An 18,711-nucleotide genomic window follows, 5' to 3' on the forward strand; every position below is an offset into this window, starting at 1 on the left:
ATATTCCTACAGTGGAATACACTGCAGCAATAAAAAAGATTGAACTACTGCTACAGGCAAAATCGTGGATGAATCTCACAATGTTGAGGCAAAGAAGCTTGACATTAAAAAGTGTACACTGCATAATTCCAAAACTAAGCTATGGCCATAGAAGTCAGAATAGTGGTAACCTATGTGGGATGATTAATGACTTCTTTTAAAAAATAACAGAAACCACACCTGTTGCCCTTGAGACCATTCCTACTCATGGTGATCTTGACTGTGTATATGTAAGGAAGCAGATGCCTCACCTTTCTTGCACAGGGCTGCTGGGTGGGTTCAAACCACCAACCTTTAGGTTAATAGTCCTGCACAAACTTCTTGCACCACCCAGAGGCTTCTGTTGTGTGCCATCGTGTCCATTCCAACTCATAGCAAGTTTATAGGACAGCTGAACTGTCCCATAGGGTTTCTAGGCTGTAATCTTTACTAGAGCAGATCACAGGTCTCTTCTCCCTTAGAGTGGCTGGTGGGTTTGAACCACGAACTTTTTGGTTAGCAGCTGAGAGCTTAACCATTGTTCTGTCAGGGCTCCTTTGGAGGCTTCTAGGGTGCTAGTCATGTTTTATATCTTGATTGGGGTGTGGTTATGTGGGTGCCTTCACTTTGTTAAACCCTTCACTTATTTCTGCTTACTTAAAAACAGTTTCTATTAATGTATAAAATCCTAAAGCTGGATTATCCTAGCGATCCAGGGAGGTGCAGTGATTTTGCTCTGTGTTGAGTGATTAGCATCAGAGAGAGACTTGAACCCAGGTGTTCTAATTCTTGGTCCAGTGCTTTTTCCTTTATACTGCCTTTTTCTTTTATGTGCTAATACAACATTTTATTACCTTTTCTGGTATCTGCGATGGGTCAGGTTGGAACTGCAATTCATTAATTAGGTTGACTTCTGGGTTTGGCTCATCGCAGACTTACTATGTTACACCCATTACTAACTACCCTTGGAGGAACCAAAAATCAAAGCTTATTAATTTGTTGGTTTCTTTTTTTTTACATCCTAGTCTTCTTACAGCAATTACTGTAAAGTGTAATTTAAAGGCTCGTATTTTTTTTTTTTTATTAAAGGCACAGCTATGCAGAAAGGGTTATTTGGGACTGGGAAGTTTCCATAAACTGTTACTTTCCCTGTTAATGATCTACGAGATAAATTATCAGCATTCTCTGTTCTCAGTTCACAAGCAATATATTTAGTCTAATTTGTCAAGGGCAGGAATAAGCATCTCTGTTATCAGTAAAAAGCAACAGAAGTTTTTCTCAGTGTGGAAAAACTTGGCATTTCTCAGGGTCTTACCATCTTCATGTGCTTTTCTCTTCATGCTCAAAGTTCCTGGGTTTTTGGTATGACCTTCAAGTAATTCTTAGAACAAACAAAAAACATGGGAAAAGAACCATTATATGACATCATTTCAAATACATTAATCTTTAGGCATTCAAGTACACTAAAGAAAACATTTAAGCAATTGGATAAAGAAGAATGAGTTAAAAAATAAGGAATAGAGGAATAACTTGGTATAAAATTTGGAAAGCAATCGAAACTCTTGATTTAAATTAAGTATTATCTTGCTAGCTTTTTGGGTCATTTGAATATACAGTAGTGTTAGTATTTTATTTTTGAAGCTTTTTTCTTGCCAAGTTAAAATGCAAGGAAGAAACTTTATAGCTTTTTTTTTTTTTTTTTTTAAGTTAATTTCAAGGTTACCATGTTTCCATTTGGCAGTTCTGAGAGTTGGTCCTCTTAGGATGCAGTCAACTTCTTCATAAAATCTCATTTTTCTTCGAGGATTGCCATTTTTCTTTTGTAAAGCTCTGTATTCATATTTTAAATTTTTATATTTGGTACGACATTGTTTCCAGTCTCTGTCTATTCCAAACTGCATTAATCTTCTGGCAATTTCCTCAAATATTTCTTTGTTTCTTGTAGCCCCTTCAAGCATTTGCTTAATTTTTTCATCAGACCATACGTGTATTAGTGCTCTGACCTCATTGTCACACCAGTGTTTTCCAGCCTCTGTGTCATTCACTGTTATGATCCGTAAGTGACTTTTAGCATCTTCTAAAGAAATATAATTACCAGTAAATCAGCATGATTTACAGTTACTTGAACTTATAGATAAATCTTGTATTTTGAATTTTATTCTGTTAAAATGCCCAAATGCCATAAAGCACTGAGAATTACATTAATAATTTTAATATGAGGGTCAAACAGTTTTTATACATCCATAGTCAAAGAAAATGTTAAACATTATAAGGCACATTTGAAATACATTAGTATTTACATTATTAGCATGAATAATTGAGCTACTTTTCATCAGTGGGTGATCTTCATTGGACATTTAGGAATATGGAGAGTCTCAGTGCTTGTTAATTTTAGTAGGAAATGGGAATAGGTATTTCCTTTCCTCCCCTACCATTTTCTTTACCAACTTAGGTATAATAAGGAAACATTTTAGGTAACACACAATAGGGATCTTATCCATAACTACTTAAACTGGTACAAATTAGACCTCAAATATCAAGATAACATTACCCACTCCACCAACCACTGCCATTGTATATAGGTTAATAATTTAGACCGTGTACCTGACTCAGTGATGCTTTGTGCTGCTGGGGGGCCACCCACATCTTCTGAGGCAGTACTCATGGTGTCTTCCTCTGCCAGAAAACAAACAAGAGGAGCAATTTAAATTTGCTGTATGTAACATTCTGATTTACTTTTGCAATTAAAGATTGTGCTGGAAAACTAGTAGAGCTGAATTCTAGCGTTAGAACTTGAATCCTTGACACCAAGAACATTTCCCATCTAATCAAATTTTAAAATGGCCTCATAGGGTTCACCTTTTTCAGAATCTTGGAAGTATTCCATCTTAAAAGTCACAAGGCTGTACTTGGGAATATGATAACACTTTTAGATCCAATTTAGTAACCTCTTTGTTATTAGTTTAATGTTGACAGAGTTTTTTTTTTTGTGCTTCAGGAGAAGTTTACCGAGCAAATTAGTTTCTCATTAAACAATTAATACACATATTGTTTTGTGACATTGGTTGCCAACCCCGTGACACGTCAACACTCTCCCCTACTTGACGTTGAGTTCTCTATTATCAGCTTTCCTGTCACTTCCTGCCTTCTTGTCCTTGCCCCTGGGCTGGTGTGCCCATTTAGTCTCATATACATGGTTGAGCTGCATGTATTACTGTTTGTTTTATGGGCCTTTGTACTCTTTGGCTGAAGGGTGAACCTCAGGAGTGACTTCAGTACTGAGTTAAAGAGGTGTCTGGGGGCCATACTTTCAGGGTTCCTCCAGTCTCTGTCAGACCAGTAAGACTGGTCTTTTTTTGTGAGTTAGAATTTTGTTCTACATTTATCTCCTGCTGTGTCTGGGACCTTCTACTGTGATCCTTGTCAGAGCAGTCAGTGGTAATAGTGGGCACCATCTAGTTATGCTGGACTCAGTCTGGTGGAGGATGTGGTAGTTGTGGTCCATTAGTCCTTTGGACTAATCTTTGCCTTATGCCTTTGGTTTTCTTCATTCTCCCTTGCTCCAGACAGGGTGGAACTAGTAGACATATTTTAGATAGCCACTCACAAGCTTTTAAGATCCAAGATGCTACTCACCAAAGTTGGCTGTAGAATATTTTCTTTATAAACTCTGTTGTGCCAGATGAGCTAGATGTCCCCGAGATCATGGTCCCCAGCCCTCAGCCCAGTAACTTGGTTCTTCAGGGAGTCTGGATGTGACTATGAAGCTTCTGTGCCTTTGCCTTGGTCAGGTTGGGCCGACTTCCCCGTATTGTGTGTTGTCTTAGCTACCACTTATCAATTGTCTAGTTAGTGTTTTTTCCTTTCCAGCCCTCCACTCCCTCATAACCATGAAAGATTGTTTCTTTCTGTGTGTAAACCTTTTCATGAGTTTTTATAATAGGGGTCTTGTTGTGGATTGAATCATGTCCCCCCCAAAAAATGTGTGTGTCAGTTTGGCTCTGGCGTGATTCTCGGTACTGTGTCATTTTCTACCATTTAGTCACCTAATAAGATTTTCCTATATGTTGTAAATCCTGCCTCTGTGATGTTAATGGGGGGGGGGGCAGCAATTGTATTAGTGAGGCAGGACGTTACAAGATTGGATTTGTGTCTTGAGGCAATCTCTTAAGATAATAAGAGAGAGAAGCTAGGGGCGTGGGAGGAACCTCACACCACCAAGAAAGCAGTGCCTGGAGCAGAGCTTGTCCTTTGGACCCACGGTCCCTGCTCAGAGAAGCTCCTGGTCTGAGGGAAGGTTGATGAGAAGGCGGACAGAGAGAGAAAGCCTTCCCTTGGAGCTGAAACCCTGAATTTGGACTTTTAGTCTACTTTGCTGTGAGGAAATAAACTTCTCTTTGTTAAAGCCATCCACTTGTGGTATTTCTGTTATAGCAGCACTAGATGACTAAAAGAGGCCTCAAACAGTATTTGTCCTTTTGTGATTGACTTATTTCACTTAGCATAATGCCTTCCAGATTCATCCATGTTGTGAGATGTTTCGCAGATTCATTCGACAAAGAATTTTTATGTATTTTTCTCATTTGATCCTCATTGTAGCTAAGAGTGCTACATATAAAAAAAAGAAAAAAAACTGTAAGACTTAGTGGTCTTTGAAGGTTTCACATTGAGATATTAACAGTCTGTAGTGTTCATCCGGAAGAGTTTCGCTAGAGAAATTAAGGCAGCCAGACAGGTGATAAACATTTTAAGGAAGTGAGGGTGCTTAGCCTAGTAAATATAACATGAATTTATTCTAGCGTACCAGTGTATGTATAAATATTTACAGGTCAGTTGTTTGTAACTTGGGAGAAATTCCACTGTATATATATATATGGTGGACTTAAATTATTGAAAAGAATAGCAATGCTATGCTAGTAATCTTTCATACCAACATCACTTTCCTATACACTGGGATATTTTTTAAAAAAACAAACATTTTGTTTAAGTAGCTGTTTTCGAACAGTAAAGGCTTTTGTGCAGTTGATTGTAATGATTATTGTAAAACTAGAAAATAAATTGTATTAATAGACCAGTGAGACAAAATGTGGTTATAGGGCCCATAAGCATATGCAGTAATAAAGGTGTTTGAAGAATTCACGTCAGGACAGGGCCAGAACTTCTTATTAAGGACACATTCGCGCAATGAGACTGGCATGAAGTTTAGCCTCTGGCAATAACAAAACCTCAAATGACAGGCTATACTCTTGGAGCCACATAGGACCACCTAATAAAGTATCTGGTGAGTGTGACAAAACTAGATATGCTAACATAATAGAATGTTAACATTAAAGAGAAGTAGAAATTCTTTGCATGTGTGGGAAAAACATATTTAAAAATCCCTTATAGGATGCCCTTTATCACCACTCTTATTCAACATTGTGCTGGAGGCCCTAGCCAGAGCAATTAGGCTAGGTAAAGAACTAAAAGGCATTCAGATTGGTAAGAAGTAAAAGTATCTCTATTCGCTGATGACATGATCTTATACACAGAAAACCCTAAAGAATCCTCAAGGAAGCTACTGAAACTAATAGAAGAGTTCAGCAGAGTGTCAGGATTCAAGATAAACATACAAAAATCAGTTGGATTCCTTTACACCAACAAAAGGTGTAAATCGAGGAGGAAATCACCAAATCAATACCATTTACAGTAGCCCCCAAGAAGATAAAATACTTAGGAATAAATCTTACCAGAGATGTAAAAGACCTATACAAAGAGAACTACAAGACACTACTGCAAGAAGCCAAAAGAGACCTACATAAGTGGAAAAACATACCTTGCTCATGGATAGGAAGACTCAACATTGTAAAAATGTCTGTTCTACCAAAAGTGATCTGTAGATACAATGCAATTCCAATCCAAACTGCAATGACATTTTTTATGAGATGGAGAAACAAACCACCAACTTCATATGGAAAGTCAAGAGACCCTGGATAAATAATGCATTACTGAAAAAGAAGAACAAAGTGGGAGGCCTCACTTTACCTGATTTTAGAACCTATTATACTACCACAATAGTCAAAATAGCTTGGTACTGGTACAATAACATATACATAGACCAATGGAACAGAATTGAGAATCCAGACATAAATCCATCCACATATGAGCAGCTCATACTTGACAAAGGCCCAAAGTCAGTTAATTGGGGAAAAAACAGTCTTTTTAACAAATGGTGCTGGCACAACTGTATATCCATCTGCAAAAAAAATGAAACAAGACCCATACCTCACACCATGCACAAAAACTAACTCAAAATGGATCAAAGATCTAAATGTAAAATCTAAAATGATAAAGATCATGGAAGAAAATATAGAGACAATGCTACCAGTCCTAACACATGATAAACAGTATACAAAACATTACTAAAAATGCAGAAGAGAAATCAGATAACTGGGAACTCGTAAAAATCAAACACCTATGCTCATTCAAAGACTTCACCAAAAGAGTAAAAAGACTACCTACAGACTGGGAGAAAGTTTTTAGCTATGACACTTCCTATCAGCGCCTGACCTCTAAAATCTACATGATGCTGCAAAAACTCAACTACAAAAGGACAAATAACCCAATTAAAAAATGGGCAAAGGATATGAACAGGCACCTCACTAAAGAAGACATTTAGGCTGCTAACAAATACATGAGGAAATGCTTATGATCGTTACCCATTAACCAATACCAAACTCAGTGCCGTCGAGTCGATTCCAACTCATAGCGACCCTATAGGACAGAGTAGAACTGCCCCATAGAGTTTCCAAGGAGCGCCTGGTGGATTCAAACTGCGACCCTTTGGTTAGCAGCCGTAGCACTTAACCACTATGCCACCAGGGTTTCCCATTAGACATTAGAGGAATGCAAATCAAAACTACAATGAGATTCCATCTCTTGCCAACAAGGCTGGCATTAATTCAAAAAACACAAAATAATAAATGTTGGAGAGGTTGTGGAGAGACTGGAACACTTATACAGTGCTGGTGGGAATGTAAAATGGTACAACCACTTTGGAAATCGATTTGGTGCTTCCCTAAAAGACTAGAAATAGAACTACCACAGGATCCAGCAATCCCACTCTTTGGAATATATCCTAGAGAAATAAGAGCCTTTACACGAACAGATACATGCACACCCATGTTCACTGCAGCAGTGTTTACAATAGCAAAGAGTTGGAATCAACCAAAGTGCCCATCAATGGATGAATGAATAAATTATGGTATATTCACACAATGGAATACTATGCATAGATGAAGAACAGTGATGAATTTGTGAAACATTTCATAACATGGAGAAATCTGGAAGGCATTATGCTGAGTGAAATTAGTCAGTTGTAAAAGGACAAATATTGTATAAGACCACTATTATAAGAACTCGAGAAACAGTTTAAACAGAGAAGAAAATATTCTTTGATGGTTACGAGATGGGGGAGGGAGGAAGAGGGGTTTTCACTAATTAGATAGTAGGTAAGTTTCATCTTAGGTGAAGAGGAAGACAACACAAAATACAGGAGAGGTCAATACAACTGGACTAAACCGAAAGCAAAGAAGTTTCCTGAATAAACTGAACGCTTCGAAGGCCAGCAAAGCAGTGGTAGGGGTTTGGGGACCATGGCTTCAGGGGACATCTAAGTCAATTGGCATAATAAAATCTGTTAGGAAAAATTCTGCATCCCACTTTGGAGAGTGGCATCTGGGGTCTTAAACACTAGCAGCGACCATCTAAGATGCATCAATTGGTCTTAACCCACCTGGAGCAAGGAAGAATGAAAAACACCAAAGACGCAAGGTAACTATGAGCCTAAGAGACAGAAAGGAACACATAAACCAGAAACTGCATTAGCCTGAGACCAGAAGAACTAGATGGTGCCCAGCCACAACCAATGACTGCCCCGACAGGCAACACAACAGAGAACCCCTGAGGGAGCAGGAGAGCCAGGGGATGCAGACCCCAAATTTTTGTAAAAAGACCAGACTTAATGGTCAGACTGGGACTAGAAGGACCCTGGAGGTCATGGTCCCCAGACCTTCTATTAGCCCAAGACAGGAACCATTCCCAAAGCCAACTCTTCAGACAGGGATTGGACTGGAATATGGGGTGGAAAATGTTACTGGTGAAGAGTGGGCTTATTGAATCAAGTAGGCACGTGAGACTGTGTTGGCATCTCCTGTCTGGAGGGGAGATGAGAGGGCAGAGGGGGCCAGAAGCTGCCCAAATGGTCATGAGGAGAGTGGAGGGAAGGAGTGTGCTGTCTCTTTGGGGGAGAGCAATTAGGAGTGTATAGCAAGGTGTGTATAACTTCTTGTATGAGAGACTGACTTGATTTGTAAACTTTCACTTAAAGCACAGTAAAAAATTAATTTAAAAAAATGCCTTATGTAGTACAGAGTAGAACTGTCCTATAGGGTTTTGAAGGCTGTAATCTTTACAGAAGCAGACTGCCACATCTTTTTCTTTGTGGAGTGGCTGGTGGGTTCGAACCATTGATCTTTCAGTTAGCAGCTGAGTGCTTTAGCCACTGTGCCATCAGGGCTCCTTTATGTATAAAAGATCAGAAGAGAAAGGAAAATGTACTACTTGAAATACCTTATGAAAACTACAACCAAAGCTGAGATGGCCAATAAGCTGGCTTACTAAGTAATGATGTGCAGCAGAGGGGGCAGGGTGGAGGAGGGTATACACAGTAGTGCTCGCTAACAGTAAGTTAGAAAGCATCTCATAATCTAAGATATAGGTTTTAATTTTTTGGAATTTTTCAGGTGCCCTGGAAATTTGAAAATGTGTTTACCGAAGTCACTCTTGTTGGATATAGTGAAAAAGAGACACTGGTGGGAATGTCAGAATGATGCAGCCATTATGGAAGTTTGGCAGTTCCTCAAAAAGTTCAACATAGTTAACATATGACCCAGCAATTCTACCCCTAGGTATATATATACTTGAGAAGTGAAAACATATTCACATAAAAACTTGTATACAAATGTTCATAGCAGGATTATTGATAATAGCCAAAAAGTAGAAACTATACAGATGTTCCTCAACTGATAAATGTGGTAATATCCATACCAAAAAAACAAAAGCAAAGCCATTGCCATATCATGTACATTCTGACTCATAGCAACCCTATAGGACATAGTAGAACTGCCCCAGAGGTTTCCAAGGAGCAGCTGGTGGATTCGAACTGCTGACCTTTGGTTAGTGGCTGTAACTCTTAACCATTGTACCACCAGGGCTCTGTGTATCCATACAGTGGAATATTCAGCCATAAAAAAGAATGGTGTACAGATACATGCTACAACATGGCTGAACCTTGAAAACATGCTACATGAAAGAAGCCAGAAATAAAAGGCCACATTGTATGATACCATTTATATGGCAATTCCATACAGAAAGTCAATTAGTGGTTGCCAAGGATTGGAGGAGGAAGAAATGGGGAGTGACTGCTAACAGGTTTGGAGGTTCTTTTTTGGGTGATAAAAATGTTCTGAAATTAGAGAGTGGTTATGGTTGTACAACACAGTGAATAATATACTAAAAACTGCATTGTATGCTTTAAAATGGTGAATTTTATAATACATAAATTAAAACTCAAAAATTACTAGGGGTTGAGACTAGAAAAGGGAGATAAAGTGAATGCAGGTCAAGAGTTGAGGTAAATACAGTGATGCCTATGAGAAGTTATAAAGGAATATGACCTGCACTGCACTTCACAAATATAAATTTGGATATTAGATTTGCATACTGTGTTACTCAAGAAATACTAGTAATCTTTTTCTCTGAAAACTAGGCGAGGAAGAGCCTGAGTGAAAGAGGGTGGTGACTGAATATTTACTGTATAAGACCTTACATGTCTTAGTAACTTAAGATGTGTAAAGTATTAATCTGTAGTCTGTTATGATTTTTTTTTTATGTTAAAAACAGATAACACAATATTTTACACCTTTTAACTTGGCACACACTGGAATGCTCATCCCCATCCAATGTGAGCCTTTTTGGTCAACTTCTCCACTCCAGTAGCATTTCCTTTCATTTAATAAATTACATTGAATTTCAGTTTTTAGATTTACTTGATTTTCAACTGCCAATTGGCCTTCTTTTTTTTTATGTCTCATGTATCTAACTTAGTACCTAGATTGCATCTGCTGAATCGATATACTCAGAAATGCTTCAATAGTATATTTTAATACAAAAGTCTTGTTTGTGTTGCTAACAGACCCTTTTTTGAGTAGCACTATCCAATTTTTTTTTCTTTTATTTTTATCCATTAGAAATTTCTGCAGTGGTGGAAATACATTAGCCACTGCACATGGGTATTGACCACTTGAATGTGGCTAGTGAACTGAAAAACTGAATTTTTAATTTTGTTGAATTTTTATTTATTTAAATTTAAGAGGCTAAATGTGGCTAGTAGCTATGTTTTTAAACTGAAATTTGTAATGAGATAATTGTAGAGGTACCTGCAGTTGTAAGAAATAATACAGAGAGATCTCTTGTACGCTTTGCCCAGTTTTCCCGAATGGTAACGTTTTGCAAAACTAGTACTATCATACCCAGGATGTTGACATTGATACAATCCAACCTTCTTACTGAGATTTCCCTAGTTTTACTTGTACTTATTTGTACATGTGTGCACACATACATATATTAAGTTCTATATAACAATTTTATTACCTGTGTATAGGTTCTTCTCTCAACCATCACTGTGAAGATACTGAACAGTTTCAATACTGCAAGGATCCTTCAGGTTACCCTTTTATAACCATGTATACCAACTTCTTCCACCCCTAGTTCTCACCTCCTCAGCCCCCTCCCCTACCTGGTCCTAATGGCTACTTTTTAGAGAGCAACAAGTCTAGGGTAAACTTTGAGCACAAGCCATGTATCAGTAGAATATGAATTAATAAGATTTTACTTAAATGAATAAAACCATCAGTTCTTGATTCAGGCACATGCCCTACTTCTGGGAAATAGGAATGTTTTTAGAGAATTGGGTATTACATAGACATTTTGAGTCACTGGCCCTAGAAAACAAGATGTCATATTGGGGTGAGGATGCCTAAATTTAGCACCTTTTAAAGAAAGAGGAGCATTTAGCTTCTTAAAAGTTTATTAAAATATTATCAACAGTAAGACTTAGAAAGATCATGACTTTATAATTAACAAGTTGCCTGTGTTTCGATTTATTAGCTTACCTATGTCTGAGCCTTCTTATTTTAGATTTATAATTCTTAGGTTTTCTGAAATATTAGAATCAAGCCTTTATCTGGATCTTCTATTGTATTAAAATAAAAGTTCTCAATATGTTTCATGTGACTAAAGTGCATTACTTTACACAGTAACAGTAATTTCAATATCCAGATGCTATGCAACAAGATTATCTGGATTGTATGCAAAATATACAAAAGTGGTTAAGTGTTCATGTTTAAGGAAAATTATTTCCAGTTTTTGGCTTATTGGAAGAAATAAATTAGACCAAACAAGATTCATGGCATTATATAACTTAAATGTGACCTGCTGGCCACCTCATTGTTAATTTTTGTTAAATTATGGGGATGGTGAAAATTTTAACTTTGGAAATATGTTTTACTACAGCCAAAAGGAAAACAGGCAGTTTTAGAATAATTCATAGAAGAGCAATGTGGTCTTTTCACTTGTAATTTTTTTTTTTTTAGCCTGATGATTAGCGTGACCTCCTCTAATATATGTTAAACCCACTCCCTTCAAGTCGAATCTGACTCATAGCAACCCTATAGGACAGAGTAGAACCGCCCCATAGAGTTTCCAAGGAGCGCCTGGTGGATTCGAACTACCGACCTATTGGTTAATAGCTATAGTGCTCAACCACTACGCCACTAGGGTTTCCAGTATATGTTAGTACTACTATAAAAAGGAGGTGAGCAGTTCGAACCTACCAGCTGCTCTGTGGGAGAAAGAGGTGGCAGTTTGCTTCTGTAAAGATTAGTCTTGGAAACCCTATGGGACAGTTCTGCTCTACTAGACAGCAGTGGGTACTACTATAGGACTTTTGTGCTTAGTTAAGCATTGCCTGTCTTCACCCCTCCCAGCCAAAACAGATCCACTTATGACCGTTCTTCACTAGACACCAGTGACTTGCAAGAATACTGAGATACTGAGGTATTCCACCTCATGTAAATGACAGCTGATATTGGAGATGGATTAAGTCAGTTTTGTTTTGCTCTTCTGTGTAGAAGAGACAGATAAATGATAAGATTGTTAAACACAAATTTCTCTTTAGGCAAACAGACTCTTCTCTCATAACTTTCTGATTCATTTTATCCCTCTTTCTTGCCTGTGCCTCAGACAAGGGAAAAAATAAAATACATTATTTTAGATCCAAAAGAAGTAGTTATTCAATATTCATGGGCCATTTCTTTTTACTTATTTTAATAAACCAAAAACCTGCTGCTGTTGAGTTGATTCTGACTCATAGCAACCCTACAGGACAGAGTAGAACTGCTCCATAGAGTTTCCAAGGAGTGCCTAGTGGATTCGAACTGCTGACCTTGTGGTTAGCAGCGGTAGCACTTAACCACTACACCACCAGGGTTTCCACTTCTTGTAATAGGAGTAGCCGTATGAAGCTTTGTGCTGAAAGACTACATAGGTTTCTGGTTGGGGCTTGGTGCCCCCCACCCCCGCACCCCATGGCTTTGTATAAAACAGATGAACTATCAGATGGGAAACATTAGACTTCCATCAGCTTCACCCCTAGCATTCTATACCATAGGGCAGTGGTGCTCACTTGAGCATGCATCAGAATCACTGGGAGGACTGCTGGAACAGCTTGCTGGGACCCAACTCCATGGTTTCTGATTCTGGTTGGAGCCTGAGAATTTACATTTCAAAACAGTTCATAGGTGACGCTTATGTTGCTATACTTGGAGAACAGTAGCCATAGGGAACATTACTTTCATTAATAATTCACACTTTCCATTTCCATATTTTGTACATATGAATATTATCCAACACTATTCACATGTTATAACATTCTCATTTTTTTAATGTGACAACACACACAAAAAACAAAGAATATTGTTTTACCTGTGTCAGGACTTTGTCTTAAACTTGTATCTCTTAGGTCTTCTGACATGTTACTAACTGAATCATCTTCAGCTACATCTCCAGCAACGACTGTGAACATAATGGGAGATAAAGTGGTTTGCAGTTTTATTCACTTTCAGAATTTTAAACTCTTCAATGTACTATTTTCTGTTTTAAAGTGAACCTGATACTATGTACCGTGGTTGTTTGCTTTTTGATAATTTAAATTTCCCCACCCTTAAAAATCTTTTTTGTCTTATGGTCACTATAGATATCTCTGTGTAAAGTCTCTAGCTAGGTTCTCTGACACATTGCTGATTGAGCTGCCTCTTCAGTTACTGTATGAACATAATCGTGCCCTTGCTATTGGACTACTTTATCTCCCTCCGTTTACATTCTAATTTTAATGGACAGAGGTATAGTTCTCAAGTAGGTCAGTTTCTTCTTTTGCCCATCAGTAAAACATTTTGGCACTTCTTCCACCATTTTCTAATCCTAACTCTCCATCATTCACTTCCCCTCTCCTCTCCTCCCTCCCCCTAGACATAAACTCTCTCTCTCTCACACACATACACACTCTCTCTGTCTCTCATACTCGTAGAATTAGGAATGTGTCGTTTAAGCCACATATTAAAATCTAGGAACTTTTTCGTTAGTAGATGTCTTCAAGACCATCTTGTCCATTCCCCCCATTTTACAGAGTCAAGTCTACAGGAGACATTTGCTTGGTTCAAGGTCGCATAGAGACTGAGTTAGAAGTTAGATTTCCTGACTCTGGCCTGGAACTCATTCAGTTTATTTTATGCTGTGTGTGTTTGTGTGTATGTATTATACCTTAATCTATTGGATTAAATTTGTTTTGAAGAATAGCTTTATGGTGTCCCAGAAGAATTTACTACTTCTAAAACATTCTCATGGATTTTGTATTTTTCTAACTTCTTTTCAACGCGTTCTCTCTGTTCACTCACAGTTTTACCACAGTTGGTGTGAAAACTTGCTTTAGTTTCTGCCATCTGAGGTTGCATATTTGCTTCATTAACATGTTTGTTTTTAAACTTTATTCTGGGAATTTAATTTTATTTCCTCCCTTAGTATAACTTTGTACTACTGTCTCTGTTCTGGAGAAGATCAAATACAGGCACTCCCTGAGTTATGAACGTCTGACTCATGGACAACTTGCTTGCACTTTAATTATATGTAAAGTTGCCCTTTCTTAGAAATGACTGAACCAGTTCCTACTCACAACAAATTCTTTATCATAGTCACCTTCATTTGCTGCACATGTAGTTTTTAAATTACTGAAAAAGCTTCAAGCCTTTTCTTGCACCAGAGTAAGGCTAAATAAGAACTTTATGCACCTGTTTGGATTTCCCTACAAATTCAACTTAAAGACACTGTTAGGAACTGGTCTCTTTTGTAACCTGGGGACTACTCGTATACATTGTTTAATGATTAATTTAGCAATTAGCTTGTTTAATAACATTTACTAAGACCTATTTAACTTAGACCATACTCATCTTCTTGTGCTAATGAACATTTTTATGTAATGTAACATGATGCTAGGATAACTTCTCTTCACTTCCTACCTGTCTGATCCTCTTCCATTTTTACATCGGCACATTCTGTGACTTGTTCTCCTTTTCGGAATTCTTTTTCTTGTGATTTTTCTGCTTTATTGTGTCTCAGAATAGCATCCAACTCAGTAAAAAATTTCATACTCTTAGTCATGCCTAGGTCTTGAGCTGTTCTTACAATCTTGTATTCATGTTTTAGGTTTTTGTACTTTGTTCTACACTGCTTCCAGTCTCTCTCTATTCCAAATTTCTGAAGCTTGGTAGCAATTTGTTCAAATATTCTTTTATTTCTCACTGTTCCCTCTAGTTGTTGTTGTATACTTTTATCAGACCAGATGCCTATTAGAGCCTTGACTTCTGGCACAGTCCAGTGTTTTCCTCCTTCATTTGCTACAGTTGGAATAAAAGTTGGATTATTAGGAGGTTCCAATATTGATGTAGAGTTACCTGTATTAGGTGGAGAGGAAAAGAGACATATATGAGTTGCCTGCATTGTCTAAGATAAATAATTGGATGGAAGGTTATTAAAGAAAGTCATTTTCTCCATAGGAGATGGGATAAGAAATCATAGCTAAGCTTTGGGGAAAATAATTACAGAACCTGAATCTGTTCATTATCATTACATTCATGATAAATAAAGTTGTGTTTTTAATTAGTCACATTTTGATCATCTTTCTTCTCTATGATTTCTCTCTTCCATCCCATTCTTTGTATACATGGGATGTATATCGGTATATACAGTTGAATATATAGTTTTGTAATGTTTGCTAATAGAATGTTTTAAAAGGTCATGACAAATCAAATATATGTCTTTTACAAAAGAACTATGAAACAAGATCCAAATTGATAATTGCTGGCATTAATGAGGCATTGGGGGTTCAATGATAGAACTCTTGTCTCCCATGCGGGAGACCTGGGTTTGATTCCCTGGCAGTATACTTCATGCACAGCCACCACCCATCTGTCAGTGATGCCTAGTGTGTTGCTATGAGGTTGAAGTGGTTTTATCCAAGTTTCCAGACTAAGACAGACTAGAAAGAAAGGCCTGGTGATCTACTTCTGAAAATCAGCCAATGAAAATCCTATGGATCATAGTGGTCCAGTCCACAACCAATCATGGAGATGGTCCAGGAATCGGCAGCATTTCATTTCATCGTATGTGGGGTTACCATGAATCTGGGCCTGACTCAATGGCAGCTAACAACAATGTGTAATTTTAGCCATTAGATTTCTTATTATATTTAAAGAGTAAAGGCTGGAAAGTAGAGGACTAATGTTTCAAGTAACTTACATTTGTTAAACAGCTCATTTGTTTTAGAAGTGATTTTTTTTTTAGGTTGGTAAAAAGGGGGAAAATAGATTAATTCTAAATGTTTCTATCAGGTAAAATCATCTTTTTCTCAGATTTAAAACCAACCTTGCTTTCCAGTTTAAAAGTGGATCAGTTTTACTGTACTACACTATATCAGTTTTACCGTACTACACTATATCAGTTTTACCATTATGATCATACTGTACCTAGTTCCAGTGGTCTCACATGAGAAACCAAAAGTAAGGGATTTCCTGAGATGTCTTCTTCATCTTCTAATGCAACAGACATTTTGTCTGGAAAGAGAACAGAGTTCCTTTTGAATATAGGAAATAAACAAAATAAAAATCAGGTTAATATAACTGGTAATGCTAGTGACAAGCTGGATTTGATCATATTCACGAAGGATTATAGGTATGTGATAGACACATTTCGTAACAAAGTGGTACCCACCTGTTGCCGTCAAGTTGATTTCGACTCATAGTGACACTAAAGGACAGTAGAACTGTCCCAAAGGGTTTCCAAGGAGCACATGGTGGATTTGAACTGCCGACCTTTTGGTTAGCAGCTGTAGCTCTTAACCACTATCCCACCAGGGCTTCCATTAACAGGATTTATTTTGATCTTCTAGAATTGTTTGTTAATTTCGCACGTTTCAAGGAAAAGAAGGTTGTGGTTAGTTTTTTAAAGTAAATTACTTTTTTTTTTTTTTTTAAATGGTGCTTTTTATATCTTGGGTTTCTTTAACAAAGAAGGCACTTGATAAATGATGTTACACTAGCAATGTTTAAGAGGGATTCTGCAGTGAGAGAGTTAGTGAGAAAATGATGTTTTACTGGCAAACGTCAAATAGTTTAGGGTTTAATAAGTAATTAATTGATACATATTAAAGTTTCCAGAATTTAAGCCGAAAGCAGTAAAGGAAGAGTTATTTAAAAGAACCATGCTAACTTTGAAAAATGGAAGAAGTCACTCTCTCCCTGACTGACTCATTTTATGCTCGGGGTATTTTTACATAGTTTTGCATAAAATGAGGCATGGGCTACTTTTTAAAGTAATCGAATGAAGATAATATGGAGGAAAAAGTAAAGTACATCCTTCAGAGGATCCCAACATGTGCTAGAATTGTGAATACAGTTGGCACACAAACTTGAGTCACAACTACACCAAATTTGCATGCTAATCAGGATGTAATTCAGTGCATTTTGATTGCTCTTTGTAATTTTCTGAATTAAAGATTTATTTATCTTATTAATCATCTTGTCTCCGTATACACTTTCCAGGTTTGTTTTACTGAATAATAGAAATACCACTGTATTTTACATCAGATGATCAAATGTTGTGTGTGATTTTATGGCATAAACATTCATTTGAAATTATGATTTGCCATTTTTATTTAGTTATTCCCGTTAAAGAAAAAGAAAAGGAATGCTGTTTATCATTTAAAAGTTTGTTAGAGATTCCTACATTAAACTAGGAAAATAAATGTATGGGAAACACAAGTGTCACTGTTTCCAAATGGCATAATTGTATATCTTTTAAGCTCAACATAAAAATTAAAAAAAATTAAATCAAGTTTCATAATTACTTGAGGCTAAATTACAGTTACCCCCACGTGTCTGTCAGTTTGTTGCACTGTAGGGGCTTGCATGTTGCTGTAATGCTGGAAGCCATGCCACTGGTATTCAGATACCAGCAGGGTCACCCATGGAGGACAGGTTTAAGTTGAGCTTCCAACTAGTACTAGGAAGAAGGACCCGGCAGTCTACTTCTGAAAAGAATTAGTCAATGAAAACCTTATGAATAGCAGCGGAACACTGTCTGATACAATGCCAGAAGATGAGTCCCCCAGTTGGGAAGGCACTCAAAAGGTGACTGGGAAAGAGCTGCCTCCTCAAAGTAGAGTCAACCTTAATGGAGTAAAGCTTTTGGGACCTTCATTTGCTGATGTGGCAAGACTCAAAATGAGAAGAAACAGCTGCAAACATCCATTATAATCGGAACCTGGAATGTATAAAGTATGAATCTAGGAAAATTGGAAATTGTCAAAAATGAAATGGAACACATAAACATCAATATCCTAGGTATTAGTGAGCTGAAATAGAGTGGTATTGGCCATTTTGAATCAGACAATCATATGGTCTACTATGCTGGGAATGACAACTTGAAGAGGGATGGCGTTGCATTCATCGCCAAAAAGAACATTTCAAGATCTATCCTGACGTACAATGCTGTTAGTGATAGGATAACATCCATACGCCTACAAAGAAGACCAGTTAATACGACTATCATTCAAATTTACTCACCAACCACTAGGGCCAAAGATGAAGAAACTGAAGATTTTTATCAGGTTCTGCAGTCTGAAATTCATCGAACATGCAGTCAGGATGCATTGATAATTACTAGTGATTGGAATGTGAAAGTTGGAAACGAAGAAGGATCAGTACTTGGAAAATATGGCCTTGGTGATAGAAACAATGCCAGAGATTGAATGATAGAATTTTGCAAGACCAACAACTTCCTCACTGCGCAAATACCTTTTTTCACCAACATAAATGGCGACTATACACATGGACCTCGCCAGATGGAAATTGCAGAAATCTAAATTGACTACATCTGTGGAAAGAGACGATGGAAAAGCTCAATATCATCAGTCAGAACAAGGCCAGGGGCCCACCGTGGAATAGACCATCAATTGCTCATACGCAAGTTCAAGCTGAAACTGAA

The 18,711-nt window shown here is 37.4% G+C and overlaps 2 protein-coding genes across 4 annotated transcripts in view; one reads left to right on the plus strand and one right to left on the minus strand.

The window, feature by feature from the left end:
- Positions 1–18,711, minus strand: part of PAICS (phosphoribosylaminoimidazole carboxylase and phosphoribosylaminoimidazolesuccinocarboxamide synthase) — a 59,587-nt gene that overhangs the window by 28,801 nt on the left and 12,075 nt on the right. The window contains exons 2-7 of one of the 2 annotated variants that reach the window (XM_023555081.2): positions 16,194–16,280; positions 14,688–15,122; positions 13,102–13,191; positions 2,623–2,694; positions 1,742–2,095; positions 1,334–1,399 (exon numbers count right to left, since the gene is read on the minus strand). In XM_023555081.2, coding sequence (XP_023410849.2) covers positions 1,334–1,399; positions 1,742–2,095; positions 2,623–2,694; positions 13,102–13,191; positions 14,688–15,122; positions 16,194–16,275 — 1,099 coding nt within the window. In that variant the 5' untranslated portion in view covers positions 16,276–16,280. The remainder of the gene's footprint in view (positions 1–1,333; positions 1,400–1,741; positions 2,096–2,622; positions 2,695–13,101; positions 13,192–14,687; positions 15,123–16,193; positions 16,281–18,711) is intronic. The other variant, XM_064285765.1, reaches the window with a different exon arrangement.
- Positions 1–18,711, plus strand: part of PPAT (phosphoribosyl pyrophosphate amidotransferase) — a 46,828-nt gene that overhangs the window by 9,538 nt on the left and 18,579 nt on the right. The window lies entirely within an intron of this gene.

This window comes from Loxodonta africana, chromosome 5 (assembly GCF_030014295.1).
Source record: "Loxodonta africana isolate mLoxAfr1 chromosome 5, mLoxAfr1.hap2, whole genome shotgun sequence".
NCBI lineage: Eukaryota > Metazoa > Chordata > Mammalia > Proboscidea > Elephantidae > Loxodonta > Loxodonta africana.